Source organism: Eptatretus burgeri, chromosome 6 (assembly GCF_056783735.1).
Source record: "Eptatretus burgeri isolate ZD-2024b chromosome 6, Ebu_testis_v1, whole genome shotgun sequence".
In the NCBI taxonomy this organism is placed as follows: domain Eukaryota; kingdom Metazoa; phylum Chordata; class Myxini; order Myxiniformes; family Myxinidae; genus Eptatretus; species Eptatretus burgeri.
Genome location: NC_140966.1, coordinates 85,207,132 through 85,228,724, shown reverse-complemented (window position 1 = coordinate 85,228,724; position 21,593 = coordinate 85,207,132). Strand labels below are relative to the sequence as shown.

Sequence of the window (21,593 nt, the reverse complement as noted above, 5' to 3'; positions counted from 1 at the left end):
GTGAGCGAAGAGGCCATTGAAATCGGTGGCATTTGGGGTCCGTTCCACTCTGCTATGGTGCCTGGTTTGTGGCTAAACGAGGCAGGACAAAGTGCTGCTGGGAGTCTGGTAAGGTATGAAGAGTAATAAGGTGAAAGTGAGGTTTGAACAAGTGAAGAGATAAAATTGGAGAGTATTTTGAGGGAAGCCTTAATTATTGTTTACAGTTGTCATAATTTTAGTTTGAAAACATTGTGAGGCAAACTGCTGACTGGAAGACTCATCACACCAAATGCATGTTGTTTTCCCTGGGTTCTTTATGATTGTGTGGAATGAAGATCGATCATATCGTCTCAGGGCACCCAGCGTATAAGGATCTACAGACAGCTGCAGATAGCAGGTGGGTATTCAATGCTACTTTCTGGCACTGAAGCTTTTTGGACATATCGATGGAATTATGCGAGTTGGACAGGCCAACAGGTAAAGCACACTGGTAGCGTGATGCACCCCTTTGTTAACATGGCCTAACAGTAGATTGCGGCAATGGAACAGGCTTGGGCCATGTGTCTATGAGATGCAAATCTCAGACAGATATAAATGGTGAATAATAACATGTCCATTTAATTGTGACCAAATCACGCATTGCTGAGTTGTGGTGAATATTTTCACATGGAGATCCAAAGGTGAAGTAACAATCTCAATACCGGGTATGTCCACCTCTGGCAGCAATCACTGCACCCATGTCCAGGGAGTGTGGGTAGGCAGTTTGGAACCGATTGCGTAGATGGGTCCATGCGAATGTATCGGTCCTGACCGAGAGTCATTATCCTGGAGTGTCCACTTCTTGGCATATCTCTTGCTGATCCATTGGCTTGTAATGGCTTCTGAGGTCGTAAACAGTTCCTCTCCTTATGTTAAAGAGCCTTTAAACATGGCTAATGGAAGACCCTGCTTGAAGGTGTCCAATGATGTGATTCCTCTCATCTTCTGTCAAATGTGGCATTGAAATGGATTGTGAAAGAATGTAACTAGAACGGAATTTGGTAGTGCTCATACCTGCATCAGGCTGAACAGTTTACATTTTGTGTCCCACTGATAAGCCGGATCTGGATCCTGACCATAAATGAAATCTAATCGGCTTGTTCTTTTCACCTACCCAATTCACCCACCAAGCTTTGTCACAGTCCGTCCACAACTTTTTGAGATATCGTGCTATATATCGATTTTGGCCCTATCTCTCAATTGTGAAGAATCACTTAAAAATTATTGTATCCATATCCTCACCAAAATCTAAAGTATTTTGTCCTCGTCATACACCCAACCTGTCCACCAAGTTTCGAACAAATTCGTCCTTAACATTTTAAGATGTCCTGCTCACAGACAGACAGACAAAGAAACCAACAAAGGAGAAAACATAACCTTTGGTGGTGAAGTCAGTTATGTTACATAGAAATGTACAATAAGTGTTCTGCACATCCCTCGTGCCAAAAAAGCCATTCGAATGAATGCTGGACCAGTCCTTCAACAATTAAATGATCAATTGCACATGTTCTGCTTTTTATGTTGCACTGTATAAGTTAATACACGCTATATGTCTCGAAGAGCCAAAACAATTAAATATCACCACAATTGCCACCCTGTAGGCTTTCCCTTAAAGTTTGCTAATCATGCTGGAATAATGTTTTGGTTCTCTCATTTGCCTACCCAACCAGAATATTGGTATGCTTTTCATCTCGGAGTTGACAAATACAGTATAGCACTTCTGTTATTGAATGCTCATAGGTGACTCATCAGCCTGTTCATTTTGATATGCCTTGCTATATTGGCTCTTTTGTTCTTCAGTGGCCAAAGCATTTATGATTACCTCAATGAGAAGCTGATTACCATGGTCCCAGCTGGCAGCCACCTTGCACAACTGACCTCTGACCTGCACATTTGGCCAGATTTTCATGGCAATCGATCACCAGAGAGTGATCCAGATCTACGTGGCATGGTAAGGACATTTAACAAACAGGTCATGTAGATAATCCATCCATCCATCTATTGGGACCATACTCTGCAGAGCGTTGGTGCTGCCGAAGCAGTCTCCTGGGCTACTGGGCACAAACCTGGATGGGTCACCACTCCGACGCAGTTGTTGATAATGCGTATGTAGATAATACTAATACTTATTATGCAGTGGTGCATTGTAATTCACTTGAGTCGTGACGATGAATGAAGGTGGGGATGATCATATGGAGAATGTAGAAAGTGAACTTGATGATGGAATTGACAGATGAATGTTCAAGATTTTTGGCAATTTTATTTCCACTTTTTTGCCTTAAAAGTAGCCATTTAAAACTAAATATTCGAGTTCCTCGCGATCTGGTTACCAACACCATGACAGTGGCATTGTCGGTTGTTTTGGGATTGTTTTATATGGTTTATCACAAATATTATTATTATTATTATTATTATTATTACAAGGAATAGCTGTCCACAACCATACCTGAGTATGTTGTGGAAAGTCGGCCGAGGTCCTCATTTGTTTTATTCTTCCACCCTCACTTTTTCACCTTTATTAATGTCCGCCATCGAAGATCGGAGGTTACTGTTTTCACCCCTTTCTGTTTGTTTGTTTGTTTGTTTGTGAACAGTATTACGGAAAAACTCCTCGACGGATTTCGACGAAACTTGGTAGGGGATTAGATATGGTCCAAGAATCATGCCATTAGATATTGGACTTGGTCCAAAATCCAATATGGCCGCTATGGCGGCCATTTTGAAAAAATATTTGAATTTTTTTTTGCATTTCTACATGTTTTAAGTGATTTCCAACTCCCCCCCCCCCCCAAAAAAAATTTAGTGAAAAAAAAATTTTTTGCAACTTTTTTTTCAACCAAATTTCGATTTTTTTTTTTGCATTTCTACATGTTATAAGTGATTTCCAACCCCCCCCCAAAAAAAATTGTTAGAGAAAAAATTTTTTTTGTAATTTTTTTCAACAAAATTTCGATTTTTTTTTTTGCATTTCTACATGTTATAAGTGATTTCCAACAAAAAACACGGCAAAATTATAATTTCGGCTGATTTTGGAACTTCAGGTGGATATACCCACGTAAAATCAATTTCTGTCTCAAGGAATCAAGTTATGACGAATGAATTGAGTATGTAAAAGTTAAAAGTAAAAGGGAAAGTTGTGAACTATAACTCTGTGAGCACTGTTGACGTCAAATTGAATGAATAGGATATCAGGTTCACTTGAGTGACCTCGCAGTATTGGCGGCGGAGGTTTTGCACTCTACCGAGTGCTCCCCCTCGAGTTCACTTTTAAATTTGTTTTTTTTCCGCAACCACTTGAGCGATTAACACAAAACTTCAACATAAGAGCGCCTACCCATGGAGAAGTTTTTAACAAAGTTACATGATGATTGGATGGAAAATGCAGCCGGCATTCCAAAAATCTGTTTTTTGTAGGCATGGGTTGCAGGGTGGTTCATGTATGAGAAATAAACAGCTGAGACCGAGCGAATTGTTGTAATTTCAATGCTGTTGCCAATTATTAAAATGTCCCCTGTCTACACATGTTTTAAAATATTTCCACATTTTTATTATATTCCCACTGGCATGTTGATGTTCCAATGAAGAACATACTCAATTATTTTTAGCTTAAGAATCCTCCTTGTTTGCAACTTATTCCATCTCCAAAATGTGTACGCATTTATCGTTGAGAGTTTGTTTCTTATGCTTGTGATATACATTTATTTGTGTTGTAATATATGTGGGCCAGCAGGATAGCCTAGATGTGTGCACACTCACCTTTGAGCTGTTTCTCTCAGGTTCTAATCTCGACCCAGTTATTAACTGACATTCTGATGTTTCTCATGCAGGGCGAGGCATCGATATGTGTGTCGTCCGTACTAAGGACGTTCAGCTCAAGGACCCATCTGATGTTAAATATTCCACGGTGTGTTTCGTGAAGAGTAGGTTCGGCAGCACCATGAACAAATTAGATTTGTGACACATTGAATTGAGCATCTTGTGAAGGATTGTCAATCTGTCCAGGATTAGTTCAAGCCTTGAAACTTTTCTCGACTTGTCGTGAATGTTCCCAAGCTCTGTCAAGAGTACTGACCTCCATTATTTAAAACAAGTTGTTAGTCCTAATATTTTGGAAGTTCATTTTATATTGGTGACGTGCAAGGAATTGACGGCAGAAAACCAGGCCTTTGTCTCAGCTTTCCAACATCATCTGCCAGCCAAGTCAAAAGAACCATAAACTTGACATCACCTTGAGGTTGTTTTAATTTAATAGTGATCTAGCACATATGGACGATTTTGTACATATCAGACAACGACCTCAGGAGATAACGAACAAATTGACACATTATAAGGGATTTAAACCTGGGATCCCAGCATCATGAACTTTCTGCACTGTTATTGATGTAACCCGAAAACGTTTTTGTGATGCTACTGTACCCATAAAAATACACCACCCACAAACCAGAATATTTTAATTGCTTGTCACATCGTTGTGACATGTTTTTAATGTTTGCAACATTGTTGGATCAAAAAAGCAATAATTTATCAGTAACTCTGCGGCCTAATTAAGCCTCCTCCTGTAGCATAGGGGAAGGCTTAGAGCTGTTGTAGGGTTTGTTTCTACAATTGGTACCCCCAATTTTTAATAGCACCACAGTGTTTCTTAGACCCACAGGAGTACTAAGCCACCATTTATAATTTTCTTTTCTTCCTGCGCCCCGAACACACTTCGAATTTCCAAAATGCATCAATTTCCGAACTTTTTTCTCAGAGCCGGCTGGGACTTTCGGAGTAAAATTCTGCATCAATAATGGCAAAATAAAGTATGCAGGGTTGACCTAATGTTTATTTACTTTGACCGAATTTTTTAGGCCATGACCTAATTATAGTCGTTTATACATTTTTCACCATAACTCGACTAAAGTGTGTCCGATCGGACTGAAATTGCCCTCTGTAGATAACATACAGCAAGGCGCATTTAAACGTGAATTACGTCATACCTCTCTGGTTTAAATGTCAAGGTCTTATACCCCTTGGAGTACAAAAGCACCATTTAGGATTTGAATCGTGCAGAAAGCATGATGAATCAAAGCAGCAACTTGATCAGCTATAAAGCTAGCATAATCAATGACGGTGTGCTCAAGCAGAGATTAGTATTCACTGCACCCCCAGTGATCTACAGTGCTGATGTGTGAAAATGAATGCTTCAGATAATTGGCTGCGGCATCCGCTAATGTAGTTTTAGGATTGGCAGGTGCTTCAACATAATGTGTTCACTGTTCCTGTGACAGTGATTTCAAAACTGCTTGAGGTAAAATTAAGATGTTATCTTCATCGCTTATTTCTTAAACCACTTGGCAAAATACTGTTTTATGCACCATTTTGTCACAATAACCTGAAAAATGAGTTTTTCTTTTTGTGTACATAGTTGAGGCTCGTGGAAGAGCTAGTATTAGTCCACTGAACAAATCAGGGCACAACAAGACAAAAAAAGGTTGACAGGTGTGTGTGTGTGTATGTGTGTGTGTGTGTGTGTGTGTGTGTGTGTGGGGGGGACGACGACGACACCAATAGCAGAGTTGAAGGCCAAGAGAGAGGGAGACTTGGACAAACAATGGGTGTGGGGAGGAATGAGGGGCAGGAGAGCATGCATGGGTGGACAAGATGGATACAGAAGGAAACTTTGAGGAGGGAAAACTGGTGATTTGGAAGCAGGATGGACTGGGGTGGGTCGAGGGGGTGGGGGGGTTAACGAGGGGAGAAAGGATCATGGTTATGGATTGGGGGAGATCTGCCATGGTGGTGAACAGCTGTCTTGAAGACCTGGAGGGAAGAATGAGATTGAAGAGGATGTGGAAGTTGGTTCCACAGGTGGGAAAAAAAGAGGAACAAATGAGTGGAGGTGAGCAGTGATCCTGGATTTAGGTAATTTTACCAGAAGGGGTGATGGTGGATGGTATGTGCCCTGCAGAAACCTGGGGGATACAAAGCATGGAAAGAGCAGAGGGTGCAAGACCACAAAGGAGGAGGAAGAATACAGAGACCATCGACCTGTCTGCGATGACAAAGTGATAGACTCATTGAATCAGCTTCATCGCGGGAAATTCCATTAATCTTGAAGGTCTTGGTTTCCACGGCGTCAAGCTGAACACGGTGTGAGGCATCTTTGATAGTTGTATCACCTCATGGATTTTTGGGTGTTGCTGATCCTTCCATCCATCTTGCTCTACCTTGGGAAGAGTTAGGTTTTTACGGTAGGGCTTCCTCAATAATGCCCGCGAACCATCGTCGCCTCCCAGCTTGTCTTCTATTCTTTCGTGTAGCAGCTTAGCTTCCATGAAGCTATCATTTCTTGGAAGCGTGGCTGTGCCGCTGATGCTGTGCCCCTCTACCAATGCACTGGTACTCATTTCGCGGACCTTGGAAGGATGACAGGCTGAGTCAACCCCACTTGGTGTTAATTCAGCAGCCAACGGGGCTCAAACTCAAGACCCTAGGATCCTCAGCCAGCCACCCTAGCCGCTAAGCCAACACCAGACTGCTGATGATCAATGTCATCTGAGTTCAGCCTGAGAGTTGACTTGAGAAGAAGATAGAGCCCAGTTCAATAAAATGTGGTAAATGTTCTTCAGGCAGGAGTTGATTTCCTATTCACTGCATCATCTGGCTATTTCACCTCTGCTTTTATTTAACTTCATCATTCATTATGGCAGACTAAAAATAGAAGGCATTTGCAGATGATCAGTAAGTCCTTGTCCTTAAATTATAGTCATTGATTGACACGAATAAACCATTTTTCTACATATGATTAGCGCCCATTGGACTTGGTCTGAAACGGAGGCTGATGGATTTGGTCTCGATTTTCACGTCCGTGCATGCGTGCTTATGTACGTGCGTGTGTGTGTGTGTGTGTGTGTGTGTGTGTGTGTGTGTGTGTGTGTGTGTGTGTGTGTGTGTGTGTGTGTGTGTCCTCAACCATATCTCAGACATGTATTGGCCGATTTTTTTCGTACTTAGCAGAAAGACAACATATGATGGTTTACATATGCACATCATCTTGTTTCTTGATGCGATCAAAGATGGCCGACTGGCAGCAATTTTAGTTATTTAAAAAAAACCCGGTATCGAACATATCCTCAACCATTTCTCGGAAATGCATTTACCGATCTTGTTTCAACTTGGCTCACAGATCGTGAATGATGGCTTACATAAGCACTGCATTTTATTTTCGAGATCAGATCCAAGATGGCTGACTGACGGTCATTTTAGTTGTAAAAAAACCCGATGTTAAACATGTCCTTAACTATTTCTCAGACATGCATTTACCGACTTTGTTCAAACGTGGCACACGGATAACAAATGATGGCTTACATAACTACGCCATTGGTTTTCGAGATCAGATCCAAGATGGATGACTGGCGGCCATTTTGTTACGTAAATGTGTCCCCAACCATTTCTCAGACATGCATGGTCCGATTTTGTTCAAACGTAAGCACAGTACACAATGGCGTACACATGCCCCTCACTTTATTTTGCGATATGATAAAAGATGGCTGAAATGTCGACTGGCAGCCATTTTAGTTGGAAATAAATATGGGCTTACCCTTTAACTCTGTACAGCAAAATTACGAAAACAATGGGGGCTGTTACATTTTATGTCTTTTTTTCTTGTTGCAGATTTGAAGTTTGAAGAACCACAATTTGAAGCTTTAAGAAAAAATTATTTTTGTTTTTAGCTCACCTGGAATGTCGTTCCAGGGAGTTTATGGGATGGCGCGTCATCCATCCGTATGTCCACAAATACTTGCAACTTCTTCTCTGAAATTACACATACTATTTTGATGAAACTTCACCGTAACGTTCACGGTGTATGTACCAAAAATTGTTCATGGCATTAAAAAAAATTGGGCCCGAAGGTGATCAATGGGGGTTACCCCATAAAATAGGTATTTGCTTTCTTCTCAGAAACTAAAGAAGCAATTCTTATGAAACGACCACAACCTTCATCACCCATGATTTACCAAAGTTCGTTCATGGCACTAAATGAAATCCATAGGTATTTAGGGTCATCCATGCCTACCAGTGGTTCTCTGGTTATCTTATCCAGCCGCAACCAGGTAAGCGCCCAGGGGTATTGCCCCTATGTTTCTATCCAAGAGGGAGACTCATGGAAGAGCGAGGTGATAGGGTTATAAGACAACAAGCTGTACGTGGGACTGTGGGGCAACAGTGCAACACAACAAATTAGGGAATTGATGAACAGGAAAGGAAGAGAGAGGGGTGAAGGAAACACAGTAACTTAGCTACAAGTAAGAAGGTTGGATTTGGTTTGGTTAGTGTGGATATAAAAATCACATGTAAGGGTAGGGATGTGGGAAGCAAAATATGGAGGTGCATTGCTTGCTTGAACTCCTGGAGGGACCCACAACCTTCCTGCAATAATGAGTGAGACAGAACAAAATGAGACAGGACAGCCTCTATAAGGTGATTCCATAGATGGGAGAAGCGAGGAATGAAAGAGCTGAGGTGCACAGTAATCCTGGATTTTGGAAGTTTAACTAGGATGGTGTTACTGGAAGAACGTTTGCATCCTGAAGGAGCAGGGGAGGATCAGAGGGCTGAGAGAGCAAAAGGAGCAATATCGGGGGAGAGGCTGTAAAAAACAACAGAGGCCACCTATCTGTTTGTGATGTGAGAGCAACAGGCCTTGTTCTTCCATGTCATCAGAGGATATGCCAATAATGTTAAGAGCTTTAGATTCTTCAGATTCCAGGAGAGAGAGAGATTTGATGCTGTGGTGCCAGCCCATAGGGGAACGAGAGTAGTTCTCATTGAGCTATGAACAAAGGCCTTGTAAGATTTGATGGCAAGTTGAAAACCAGAGTGAAGTCGATGGGCATTGAAAGTTGAAAGATGGCAAAAGGTTTCACCAGGAATGATCCAATATACAAGTTTGAATTTAAAAAAATCTTCTGTTTTGACCCCTGTGACCCTAAGTTCCCACCCCAAGGGCATGAACTGGGGGTCAAATCCAAAAAATCGTTCCATATTTAATGCATCCCCCAATGTTGATGGCATATACAAAGTTTCATTAAAAATGTGCCCGCAATTTAATTTATTTGACCTTTTGACCCTGCCCCAGGGGGCACGGCCAAAATGGTACTGCCCTTCTTGCCGTGTGATGATGATAACTACCAAATTTGGTGAATTTCTGCACAACTGTTTAGGAGGAGATAGCGTAACAGACCAGACGGACAAGCGGATAGATGGAGCCGATTACAATGTCCCCGTGTTTAAAAAAAAAATTTAAGCGTGGGGATAATGAGAGAGAGGGAGGGGGGTGGGGGGAGAGGTGGAGAAAGAGGAGGGAACAGAGAGAGGGTGTGTGTGCGTGTTGTGTGTGTGCGCATTTACTTCGCATGTTATGTGTGCATCTTTCTATCTCTCCTTGTTGTTTATCAATCTCTTTGGGTACTCCAGGAAAAAAAAAATTGGTGCACCGTGACTTTCTTGTAATGTTTATTTTGTTGTTTTGTAAATAGTCTAAATAATTATCGTATTCCTTAACTTTCAATATAATTGCCTTCCCTTAATTTTCTCCTTCTTCCCATTGAAGCAGTCATAATATCTAGTCTGTGCAATTGCTGCTGGCTAAAGTTAACCATGTGTACTTTGTCTCTACAGATTGTCGGCCTAAGTTTGTCTCACTCCCTCAGTAACCTGTCGCTCCAGTACCTCGCCTGTATACAAGCACTCGCGGTAAGCTTGCCATGTAAAAGTCATTACGCATTATTCCTTCACATCAGCATAACTGTGAATTGTGACTCGATCTGACCATGAATCATATTTAATTTGGTCCTGTTGCAATTTGCGCCGATGAAGATTCATTTTTCTTTCGCATGTTGTTGTAGATAGAGGCTACCAAATCTGAGTCGTTGTAGTTCCCGATGTTGGGTAATCTTTCCTTGAAAAGTTTCACAGTGTCTTGTGTTGAGCAGTTCTTCTGTGTAAACCTGACATCCAACCGTCGTTGATTTACTTGTAGCTTCCGTAGTATCCATCGTTCTTTTTAACCCATCATCCTCCACCTTTCTCAGATTCGGGTAAATCCTTTCTTTTAACAACTGTCCTTTATCACACCTGTTGTGATTATTTATAGTGTTTTGTATGTTCATCCATATCACATAACAAAAGCACGATTGTTGCTTTCGTGTTAGCGAGCATCTAGGCCTGGGACATGAGATAGATGAAGCATTATCATATTTTGGCGCATGTTGGAGTATTCAACTATAATAAGTCAAAAAACACAAAATTCAGAATAGTCTCATTAAGATGAACAGTTTTTGACATATTTCTGTAAAATAACAAAAAAAAATAATTGATAATTAAGCCTCTGCCTATTGGATGGGGGAGGCTTATACTTGTTGTTGGGTTTGTTTCTACAATTACTCCCCCAATTTTTAATGGTACATCCAAGTTTATTCGACCCTTCGGAGTACTACACCACTATTTAGGTTTTTTTTTTTTCCCTTTTATTGACAATGTCCGGGCTGTATTTCGGAATCAGCTGGGACTTCCAGAATGAAATTTTGCATCAATAATGGGAATAGAAAGTATTTGGCGTTAACATGAGTACCAGCTTGCTGGGATGATTGAGCCATTTGAGTATCCTGTGTCGGAGTGGCCACTCGTCCAGGATTGTGCCCAATAGCCCAGGAGACTGCTTTGGCAGCACCGATGCTCTGCACAGAGTTTGGTCCTGATGGATGGATGGACGGATGAGGTTAACATAATTTTTTGACCATGACCTCATTTTTAAGGTCATTACCCAATTATAGATATTTCAACGTTTTCACCATAACTCGACTCAGCTTTTTTGTATACATAGCCGAGGCTCATGGAAGAACAAGTACTCGTAACTAGCTCATACTACTCTGTCCAATCAGACTAGCTAGTACAGTCAAAGCTCGTTACTATGCCACCCGTTGGGAACGAGCAAAAGTGGCATAGTAGCGAGAGTGGCATAGTAACGAGATTTTGTAAAAACGGCCTTATTTTCTCAAGTTACCCATCTGTAGTTAATCTTTAGACAAAATTTATTCCAGCAAGTAAAAGGCACGACTGTTGTATAAGCTAAGCGAACGGAGAACATACACACACTAACAGAGTTCACACACTAACATATGGCATGGCGAGAAATTCACGACACACAAAGCTTTCAAGAATCGTCGGCTGGCACATCTTCTTTCGGCGGATCTCGTGCATCTCGTTGTCTAGCCGATCGCACGCTTGCATCACACTGGGCTTCCGCTTCTCTGCTGCATGAACTTCCGGACGGTGCTACAAGCGCGCTGGGCTTCCTCGAACAGACGATTTCCTCCACGACAGTTACCTCGTCATCTTCGCTTTCCACTGGCTCCTCACTGCACAGAATCTCCTCCGCAATCTCCTCCAGCGTGAAATACCCGCCAGTCGCGAGGCGCTCGTCAGCTTCGAGAAAGTCAGACAGCTCGATCTCCTCGTTCTTGTGCATCTTTTCCTCGGCAGGCAGAGCTTCCCAGATGTCGGGCAGCTCCGCATCCTGTGGCTCAGTTTGGATCTCCTCTTCGATGAACTTGGCCTTGCGAAATAGTTCCTGATCGTCGACTTGCCGATCTGCTCCCAAGCACGCCGGCGACGTGTAGAGCGTCGAGCAACGTGAACTTGAACTCCTTTCCCTCGTCTATGGCCTCAAGCCGGCGGCATAGCAGGAGCTTCTTGTAGTGGCGCTTGAGGTTCTCTATGATTCCCTGATCCATTGGTTGCGGGTGGCTGTCGTGTTGGGTGGGAAGAAGACCAGTTGGATGTTGTTCAGATCGAGCTCGGGAGGGTGGCCAGAGAAGTTATCGAGACAGACCAGCACTCTGCGTCCCTGCTGGCCGAGTCGTCCGTCCCACGCACGCAACATCTCCTCGAAAAGCTCCACCGTCATCCACGCCTTCGAGTTCGCCTTGTACTTGACCGGGATCTCTTTGTTCTTGAAGGCACGGGATTTCTTGGAATTGCCAATCACCAGAAGAGGAACTTCTCGCTGCCGCTCATGTTTGCCCCAACCAGAAGAGTGATCCTTTGCTTGCTTTTCTTTCCTCCAGTACACCGCTCTCCCTGAAAGCCATGGTCTTGTTCGGAAGCAGCTGCCAGAAGAGTCCAGTCTCGTCCAGGTTGAAGACGTCGTCTGCGGAGAACTGCCCGAGTAAGGGCCGGAGAACCTGTTGTTGCCACTCAAGAAGGGATTGCGAATCCACCGCTCCAGCTTCGCCCTGCACTGTATTGAACGTGATGCCGTGGCGCTTCTTGAAATTGCCCAACCAACCGTCGCTCGCCATGAAGTCTGGGATGTGCATCAGCTCAGCCAGTTTCATCGCTTTCTCCTTGATCAGATCACCGCTGACAGGCACATTCTGTCCTCTTGATTGCTTCAGCCACATGAGCACTCCCTCATCAAGCTTCGGGTCATGAGCCTGCGTCAACTTCATGCGCTTCGATGGAAATCCAGCTTTGATTGCAGCCTCGATTGCATCCTTCTTGCTGAGAATGCTCTTCACGGTGGTTCTCTTAACTTCGACGCCCCATTTCTTGCTAATCTCCCTGGTCAACTTGGACCGATTCGGCTCCTTCTTCGCGGCATCGATGATCTCCTTCTTCTCCTTCAGCGTAAAGTCGGTTCGCTTGCGTTTCTGAGCTGACATTATGGGCTGAATTTGAAAAAAAATGATGTCACTGTTGTACGTGTGCCTGCGTGTCTGTGTGTGTGCTCGCGCTTTTTGTGTCTGTCGTTGTGCGTGTTGTGATTGGCTTGTTGTGGCTGGCATCGGGGAGAAGAATCGCGTGTTTTGACACAGTCTGACTATGCGCGTACGTATTGAGTTATGTTGTGCGCAGCTCGACTGTAGTTCGTCGCTTCGCCTTTGGACGTGAGTGTGATAATCGAGCACTGCGCAATACAGACTTTTTCACGACTCGTGCCTTTTAACAGTCACACAGTAGTGGCATGGTAGCAAGAGTAGGGGGTGGCATAGTAAATTTATTTTGTATTGAATTTTGTCGGGACCGAGCAAAAGTGGTATAATAGCGAGAGTGGCATAGAAGCGAGGTGCCATAGTAACGAGCTTTGACTGTACTAGCTTGTCTGATCAGAACAAAATTGCTGCTTAATTTTCAGCATACCCTTCCCTATTAATTTGCAATTGGTCACTGGCTTTGACACCAATACAAATTTTTGTTGTACACCCTTGGCATCAAAACGCAATATGTATCAAACAAGCAGTTTTCAATGGAGCACCTCACTGCTATTAGAGTATTTAAATTGCATTAGATCTGGCAACAAATGTGAATTGTTGCTCTCAGCTTGCCAGCTCAATGACAGAAGTCACCATTTGCATTTCTGCCGCCTTCATCCCTTCCCCATTGTGCACTGAACTTGTGCACCTGATATATTAATAGTGTCCTTGACCTACTTTTTTTTCGGATTGTGACCGAATTAAACAAAAAACACCTTTTGATCATAACTTGAATAATTTTCCTCCGATTTTCATGATGTTGAGTTTTATGGATAGATTTTGGATGGGGATGAATTTTCTTAAGTTACACTCCATCCCTAAAAGTTGAAGGTCAAGTTCACTAGGTGGTCCTAAAAAAGAAAAGGCCTTCATTGGATTGCAGGTGCCTGTTGAGGCTTACCCCTGGCGATCGCTTTGTTATTGCAGATATCGAGTTGTTGTTTGCTCTTATTTTGGAGATATTTGTCTCAAAAACTTTCTCTGAACAAGACTCTACAGTCACTGCTTTATTGTCTATTTGAGCCAAAGCGTAGGATGTTCATTTACAAGTAGAGTGATTGACAATATCTGCTGTACCCGCTGCACAGCTGGGTACCAGACACATCTTGTGCTCGCTTTTGCACAATGGATACGACATCTCGACTATCTTCATGTGTGGAGGCCTCAGCCGGAATAAACTATTTGCTCAATGCCATGCTGATGCGACAGGCAAGTTTCCTCTTTAACACGGCAAGTGATTCTTACATCATGGTACGTTGGGAAATATTTCTCTTATTTGCAGATGATGCAAGAAATATACGATGTAATTGGCAATCCCGAGCCTTTTGTTCATCTATGATTCACGGTACAGAATGCTCACTCTGGGAGTGAGCATGGTACAGAATTATACAACGCTCACTCTCACAGTGAGCATTGTGTACCATGTATCCGTTTCATTAGGTGACCACAGCGTTCACATATGTTCTTATTGGTACTGAAAAGTGAACTACTGTAGTTACAATTTTGATAAATGTTTGTTTTCCTGAGGGTAATCACCATAATGAAAATGGTTCTCTATCGGTGATTCTTTTCAAAATGCTCCGGCAGTTACCAATATCCTGATTATTGTCATCATGCGGGCATTAGAGTGAAGTGAGCAAGAGTGAAAAGGGAAATCGAAGTACAGCTAGGTGCTGTACTAGCAAGAGGATGCTGCATCGCGGAGCTTGCCTTAATTCAAATGAGACCTAAGGCCATTTTTCTTGTCAGAAAAAGTGGATGTTTCACGTTTCCATGTTATTTTCCATTTTCCAAAGACAGCAAACCTTTATGCACATGCTCTGGGCCGATTTATAAATTCCCTCTGTGGGTGGAATGAAAGGAATGGCCGATCAACTTTATGAGCCACTTTTATTTCCTGCTCTCGAGCCACCTTGGCAACCTCCTGAGGTTCCATTTACAAAAACAAGATACCTTTGCATCTGTGCCGTCTTTGCAATACTCTGCTCATTTCATTTATTTGTTCGAGTCAAAATACGATGCCTCCCCATCCCCCTCCCACCCCCGGTTCCCCCGCCGTGAACCAGAATTCATCACCAGGTTCCATCATGGTATTATGCGGTGCTGATTGATTTCCACATCAATGCGATGTCCAGCTGTGAACCCTGGCTCCGACTGTCCTCTTAACTTTGAATGGAATAGTTCAAAGCATCCACCTCAATTCTCCATTGGATCAAACGAGTCATCTGACCCTTCCACCCCAACCTTCCCTCCACCAGCTTCCTGCTGACCGACTGCCATAATTTGGCTCTATTTACTGTCAGTTACAGTCAAAGAGGGCTGTGTGCACTGACTTCTTACATTTCTCTCATCATGATTTCAAATGTTTTTGTTTTTGAAATCAGAAGAAAATACTGCATGTAATTTTAAATAAAGCAGTCGATCATGTTTTTATACTTTGCACTGTATGGCGTGGTGTCCTTCCTTATTATTGTTTTTTTTTGTTAGGTTCTATGTTCACCTGCTGTTTCATTTGACGACATATTTTCGTGACATCGACTCTTGACCACTATTTCTCAAACCGTTGGCCCCTTTTAGTAGTGCAGTTTTTGATTCACACAGTTGAGGCTCATGGAAGAGCTAGTACATTGAACGTATCGGGACGTAACAGACAAAAACCATGCAAAACACACATGCATGGGGTGCAAAAGATGGACACAGAAGGAAACTTCAAGGTGGGAAAAATTGGAAGATTGGAAATATTTACAGATATTCGACTCAAACATTCGCAGTACGTTCACTCCTTGAAGTTCAAGAACGGCCATTTCACCACTGGAATTGGACATGTGCCTCGTCACACGTTACTTCCCAAAATACCAGAATTGGGAAGCAAATGTAATCCCAATCAAAATAGTTTATTTATTTTTTTTCGAGACCCATGTTGGGATCCTACACTGCACAGTGACTTGCTTACCCTACTTTTTACATCCTGGCGAGATTTCAAGATGCTACCATTGCTGCCGTGGACTTTTTGGGGCTGCCTTATTGGTATGCATATTCTCCTTAGCTGTTTAGCCTTGTTTCGAATTCCAATCAAGCTATAAACCGTCTTCCTGGTGTTTCGCAGGCAAATTGAGGCATCGGTGTGTGTGCTGTCCCTCGCATGGACGTTAAACTGGGCATTTGATCTGCTATCACTGGTCGTTGGTGAACGATGAAGTCCCACGGTGTCTTTCACAAAGGGTAGGCAGGTTTCTGCTGGGATCCTGAACGGGTTACGAATTCCTACCATCTTTAGTCGAACGTCAGGTCTGGCCAGCCAGTTCTTGAAAGACTTGAGCTTGGGAATAATTGAGGTCATTATAGGAGTATCAGTTTGCTGCTGATGGAATTTTTTTTTCTTTTGCCGAGATTACCAGATAAAATAATTCCGATATCGCCATTCACATCGTTTTCAAACGAACCTCAGTTCTACATATACAAGTAAAAAATTTTTCTCACTTTCTTCAAAACCACACTGTTAATAGATCAACTGAACACGAAGCAAAAGCATTTTTTTTTCTGCACCTGCTGAAGCATGTGAGGCTGCTAAAGGGGCTGTTTACGTATTTTACATCTCACGACACATGTTTTAACACATCAGGCTTGTAGCATTAATTTATTATTTTCTCTCTCTAGGCCTGCCAGTGGTGTTACCGGCCAATGGGGAGGGGGTGCTTACAGGAACTGCTATCCTGGCTGCCACAGCTGCAAACATTTTTCCCTCTGTCCAGGTGAGTTGGTCATATGTCGTGATCATAAATTTTTTTGTGACTTTCTTAATCTTCGAGCAAAGTAGGGCTTTGCTGTTGGCAGCTTCTTCGGAAGCAGCTGTTGTTTGCTAGTTGTCTTCCAGCAGGTTATTTAGGATGTTAGCGAGTTGTCTTCTCAGGGTGCATGTTACATTCGCCCTTTTCACATGTCGTAGTGTGTCGTTATGTGTGATCCAAAGTTTTAATGTTTCAGTATTACTTGTTTTTTCTTTGCAGTGCAGCTCTGGCAGTTATTTATTTGTTTATTTATTCCATTCTTCGAACATTTTTGTTTTTTATTTTATTTACAATTTCATTTTCTTCGCCCATTCCCCCCATGTAGCGGGAGATGGGTGTGTGTGTGTGTGTGTGTGTGTGTGTGTGTGTGTGTGTGTGTGTGTGGACGTCAGTGTGTCTATCCAGGCAGTAACCTTTTCTTTTACCATTTGAGCTTGTGTCATCAAATTTTCAACAACCCCTAAATTGATGAAAATGGAGAAGACTAATAATTGTGTCAGAATGTCGAAGGATAAATTCTCATTAAGTATAAATAGGAGCTTATTAGCCCGTCTGCCATGAAACACGAGACAGCTGGGTTTTGTAAACGCTTCCGAATTTCTTTATTTATTTATCACGAGCAGGAGCTACCCGGCGCTGCTCAGCGTGGAACGGGGAGCCGTGGTAGTGGTTGTGGGGGGGGGGGGGGTGGTGTTAGACATTGAAAAGCTGTGAGGTTGTTGGCCTCATTGTGATTACCTTTTGCCTGTGGGCTGGCAGCAGCACTGCCTAGCCCCACATCCACACCAACATACAACATGTGGTAGCTGCGGTAGCTTTAAACCTTGCCCATATTCTGAAGTTCCTACACCCAACATTTTGGGCCTCTGGGTCCCTCAGTTTGGCCATGAAATAATAACGTACAAATGCACAAACACACAAACAAACACTTAAAAATATTTATATAGATGAAGAACGCTAATTCGTATATGTTCACCTGTTTTTAACCTGTTGTGTTCGTCAAGTTAAGTTCAAGTACAAAGCGGACACCATCGGCCTTTGCATTTTGAGATGCTTTCTAGTTTTATTTGTTTTGTCATTTCTGATTTTCTTCTTGGAAGGATGCCATGAGGCACATGAGCAGTGCAGGAGAGATCATCTTGCCCAATGTGGAGCTGTCTCGGTGGGTCAAATACATTAATTATATACTTCATCACATCTGATTCCTTCTTCGCTTACCCCGATTCATTCATCTCGTCTCATGTCTGTGGAAACTGTCTCCCTATGTCAGTCATCTCGTGCATATCCCTCCAGTCCTTCAATAGCACTACCCATCGTCACGTCGTGCTTTCTCCCACACCCAGACCTGCTTTCTCATATTCTCACTGACCCCTCCCCACTTTCCCCGTAAACTCCTTGACTGACCCTTTGCTTCCTGACTCTGGTCAATTCATGCACGGTGTTTTTGTCTCCCTTTCCCCCCTTCATCACTTGTCAGTCTGTGAACTTGCTGCCATCTTGTTTTCGCTCTTCCATGAGCTAAGATTTATTTTTGTCTACAAAGAGAAATCTCCAGCTCCCGTTTATCTGACCTCATACCATTTATCTGACTTCATGTGTTTGTTTCTGCAGTTTTTATGACAAGAAGTTTTCAGTGTTCCTCAAGCTGTTGGAACATCAGCGGGAGTACACATCCCTTATGTCTGGCGAGTGAACAGTAGTTGTTGAGTTTACACCCAATAAATGCTTAGTACAGTGCATTTGAAATCCATATTTTCCATATTGTTAACATAATGTCAACAAGCTTAATGCATTTGAAATCCATATTATCAACATTATGCTCCTCTGTGTGGTGGACAATTGTTTTGTTTTCTTTGTGTATTTTTACATTCATCATTTATATAAACAGTACAAATATCAGAAAAGAGAGGTATACATACTCGCTTCTGAGCCATCTAGCCTAAGTTATAATCTCAACCAAGCTATGAACTATCATCGTGGTGTTTTACAGGCAGCCAGGGTGATACATCAATTTGGGCTCTGTCCCTTGGATAACCGTTAAATTGGGTGTTCCGTCAATTTAACGTTGGTTGACGTATCATTAGTTGGTGGACGTTAAAGATCTTACGGTGTCCTTCAGAAAGAGAAGGCAAATCATTGCCAGAGCTCTGGCGCAACTTTGAAATCCCAGTCACCTTCAGTCAAATGTCAGATCTGACCAGTTGTCATGAAAGACTTTTGCCAAAACCTTTCCCTGGCCAACCTCACAGGAAGATGGGAATAATTGGAGCTATGGCTCATTCAAAAAATAAAAGTCATAGTAGCACTAGTTGTAGTAGTAGTAGTAGTAGTAGTAGTAGTAGTAGTAGTAGTAGTAGTGCTTTTGTTTGAACTGCCACAGTTCTATTTAATGTTGCTCACGCTCCTCATCCCTGCAAGTCCATGGTCAGGACTGCAAGGGGTAAGGTGGAACATTTTAGATGGAAAGCACCAAGAAAAATTGGGGGTGGGGGTTGAAAAAACAAATTACCAAAATAACATTTATACAAATAATAGCAAAGTGCCTTTTGGAGTGATACTGTTGTGGGCCGGGTATCGGCTGCGAGCACGACCACTAGTTGGAGCAGCAGAGTCGACTCCACTGAACACCCGGAATTCAGATCATTACCCTCGGATAACTCCGAAGGTACGGGTCCCTCACAGGACCGTGAATCGTCAATAAATCAACCGCATGGGCACAGGGTTATTTCCCAAACTTCAAAATACCCAGAGACCCACGTGGCGAGCTACCGAGGAATCCACACCCTCGACGGAGCTCGAACAGGACGAGCCGTAACCGTGCTCGACCCCTGTGTAACCCGAGCGGATGGTTACCGAGGTCCCGTCGGTCCAAATGCACAACTACTGCAGTAACAGCCTTTTTAATTCTCCCAACACGCACCGTGCTAAGCCAATGAAGGAAAGGACAGAAACAAGCTGAAAAATCAACAAATGGACATTTATTTACAATCGTGGGGGAAGGAACATGGAAGCGCAGAGGTAAACCGACAATAAGAAATGAAATCAATGTACAAGCAAAAGCACTTCACAGTTCTACTCAGATAAGACAGGCCCACACACAGACACACACCCAAAGAAAAGAGATGGACCTCAACGGTCTTTATTTGGCTCTCCAGCCGAGGAGGATAGTTCGGCTGGGAGTCAGGACGGCTGGCTACCTGGCCGCGAGCGCGCGGCTGGACGTCCACAACTTCCCGGAGCTCCAGTCGCCAAAAGCATGGACCAGGGCACCCGAATCCAGCAGAGGCGAAACGGGGCGATCTCCCCCGACGAAACTCGACCGCTTGCTGCAACGAGCCGGACGAGACACCCTCGAAGTGTGGGATGCAGTCCATCACAAGCTCAAGCAGAGACGCGCACACGAGTAGACTCAGGACGCTCAACTCTCTTCACGCTCATCCCGACAACCACTCCTTTCTTCTTTCTTCTCATATCTGATCTGATGTACCATACTGTTATAGAGCGTTGGTTCTGTCAAAATCAGTTCCTTGGCCAAAATTCATGCTGGACAGTTTGCCATCTCTCTCCCAGCAGTAGTTAGTGCAGGAATGTGGAATTTGGCCATGGTGCTCACAATAGCTTGCCTTCTTTTCATAATGGACACCATGGGACTTTTAATGTCCACCAACTAACACTGGACGGGATTCAAACCCAGGTTAAACAGCTTAGATGCGAGTGGGCATACCACTAGGCCATTTTTTTCAGCCCTCCATATACATACACATATCTTGATGAGACCCCATTACTGTTGTGGTTACCAGGAAGCAAATGCCATACATCAGCCTTTGCCATGTGCATCCTGACCACCAGGAAATACCCGCCACACATTAACCTGTCTGCAGTTCCCAAAACAGTTTTGGGAAGAGCGAGGAACAGTTTAAATTAAAAAAAAAAACGCTCTGCTGGCTAAACACCGCATGCATAAACTCCACCTATTAGGCATGATACGAGCAGAGCTACATCCCACTATCATCTGTAGGATTGTACCGTGGTCAATACCAGGAAGAGACGAGCCCAAAACACTTGCCTGTGGATGTTCCCCCTCTGTGGTGGACTGGTCTGTAACAATTGACAATTTGAATCTCTTCCTGGTATTGGCTGGAGTACAATCCTCTGGGACAGTAGGTTACTGTAGCTCTGCTGCGAAGCTCATGCCTAATAAGCAGAACTTGTGCAACTGTTTAGCCAGCACAGACTCTTTTAAATATATGTGTGTGTACGTACGTATGTATGTATACACACACACACACACACACACACACACACACACACACACACACACACACACACACACACACACACACACACACACACACACACACACTTCCATGACACAAGTAAGTTAGACAAATTAACTGTTTATATTTTATGATAAACTGAAAGAGAATACTGCAATTTATGCACCACAAAGTGAATTATTCCATGTTAGGCATGCGATGAGATCATATTTGTCATTTTATAGGCCCCTCCCGTAGCCCCTCTTGTGTTAATTGCCAATATCCTGGCCAAATTCCAAAATTCTGCCCTAATATATATATATATATATATATATATATATATATATATATATATATATATATATATATATATATATATATATATTTTTTTTTTCGAGGGACTCGGCACTGCCGCCCTACATCAGTAATGATGCAACCAGCAGAGACTGTGTTTGTATTTGAATCCTGGTTCAACGTGCATCCGTGAGTCTTCATCCCCCTGCCAAGCAGAAGGCATGTGCAGTTCTCCTTCCAGTACCAATAAGAGCATATGTGGACTCTGTGTTGTCATATATTTTTCTTACAAACCTCTTAATATTCCTTGTTAGTTCAAATACAATCTGAAATTATGTGCCTGGAGAAAGTCATGATATTTTGCTTGAAGAACAGAACCATTTGAAGGTTGTTGTATCACTTCCATGATTCAAACTAATAAAGTAATGGCTGACTAA

The 21,593-nt window shown here is 42.9% G+C and overlaps 1 protein-coding gene across 5 annotated transcripts in view; it reads left to right on the top strand.

Moving 5' to 3' along the window:
- Positions 1-21,593, top strand: part of FGGY (FGGY carbohydrate kinase domain containing) — a 65,420-nt gene extending 43,827 nt beyond the window's left edge. For 4 of the 5 annotated variants that reach the window (XM_085885999.1, XM_085885998.1, XM_085885997.1 and 1 more), the window contains 8 exons: positions 1-108; positions 318-379; positions 1,822-1,972; positions 9,685-9,759; positions 13,907-14,027; positions 16,476-16,570; positions 17,707-17,768; positions 18,218-21,593. In XM_085885999.1, coding sequence (XP_085742125.1) covers positions 1-108; positions 318-379; positions 1,822-1,972; positions 9,685-9,759; positions 13,907-14,027; positions 16,476-16,570; positions 17,707-17,768; positions 18,218-18,299 — 756 coding nt within the window. In that variant the 3' untranslated portion in view covers positions 18,300-21,593. Of the gene's footprint in view, positions 109-317; positions 380-1,821; positions 1,973-9,684; positions 9,760-13,906; positions 14,028-14,884; positions 16,041-16,475; positions 16,573-17,706; positions 17,769-18,217 lie in introns of those variants that run through there. The other variant, XR_015059402.1, reaches the window with a different exon arrangement.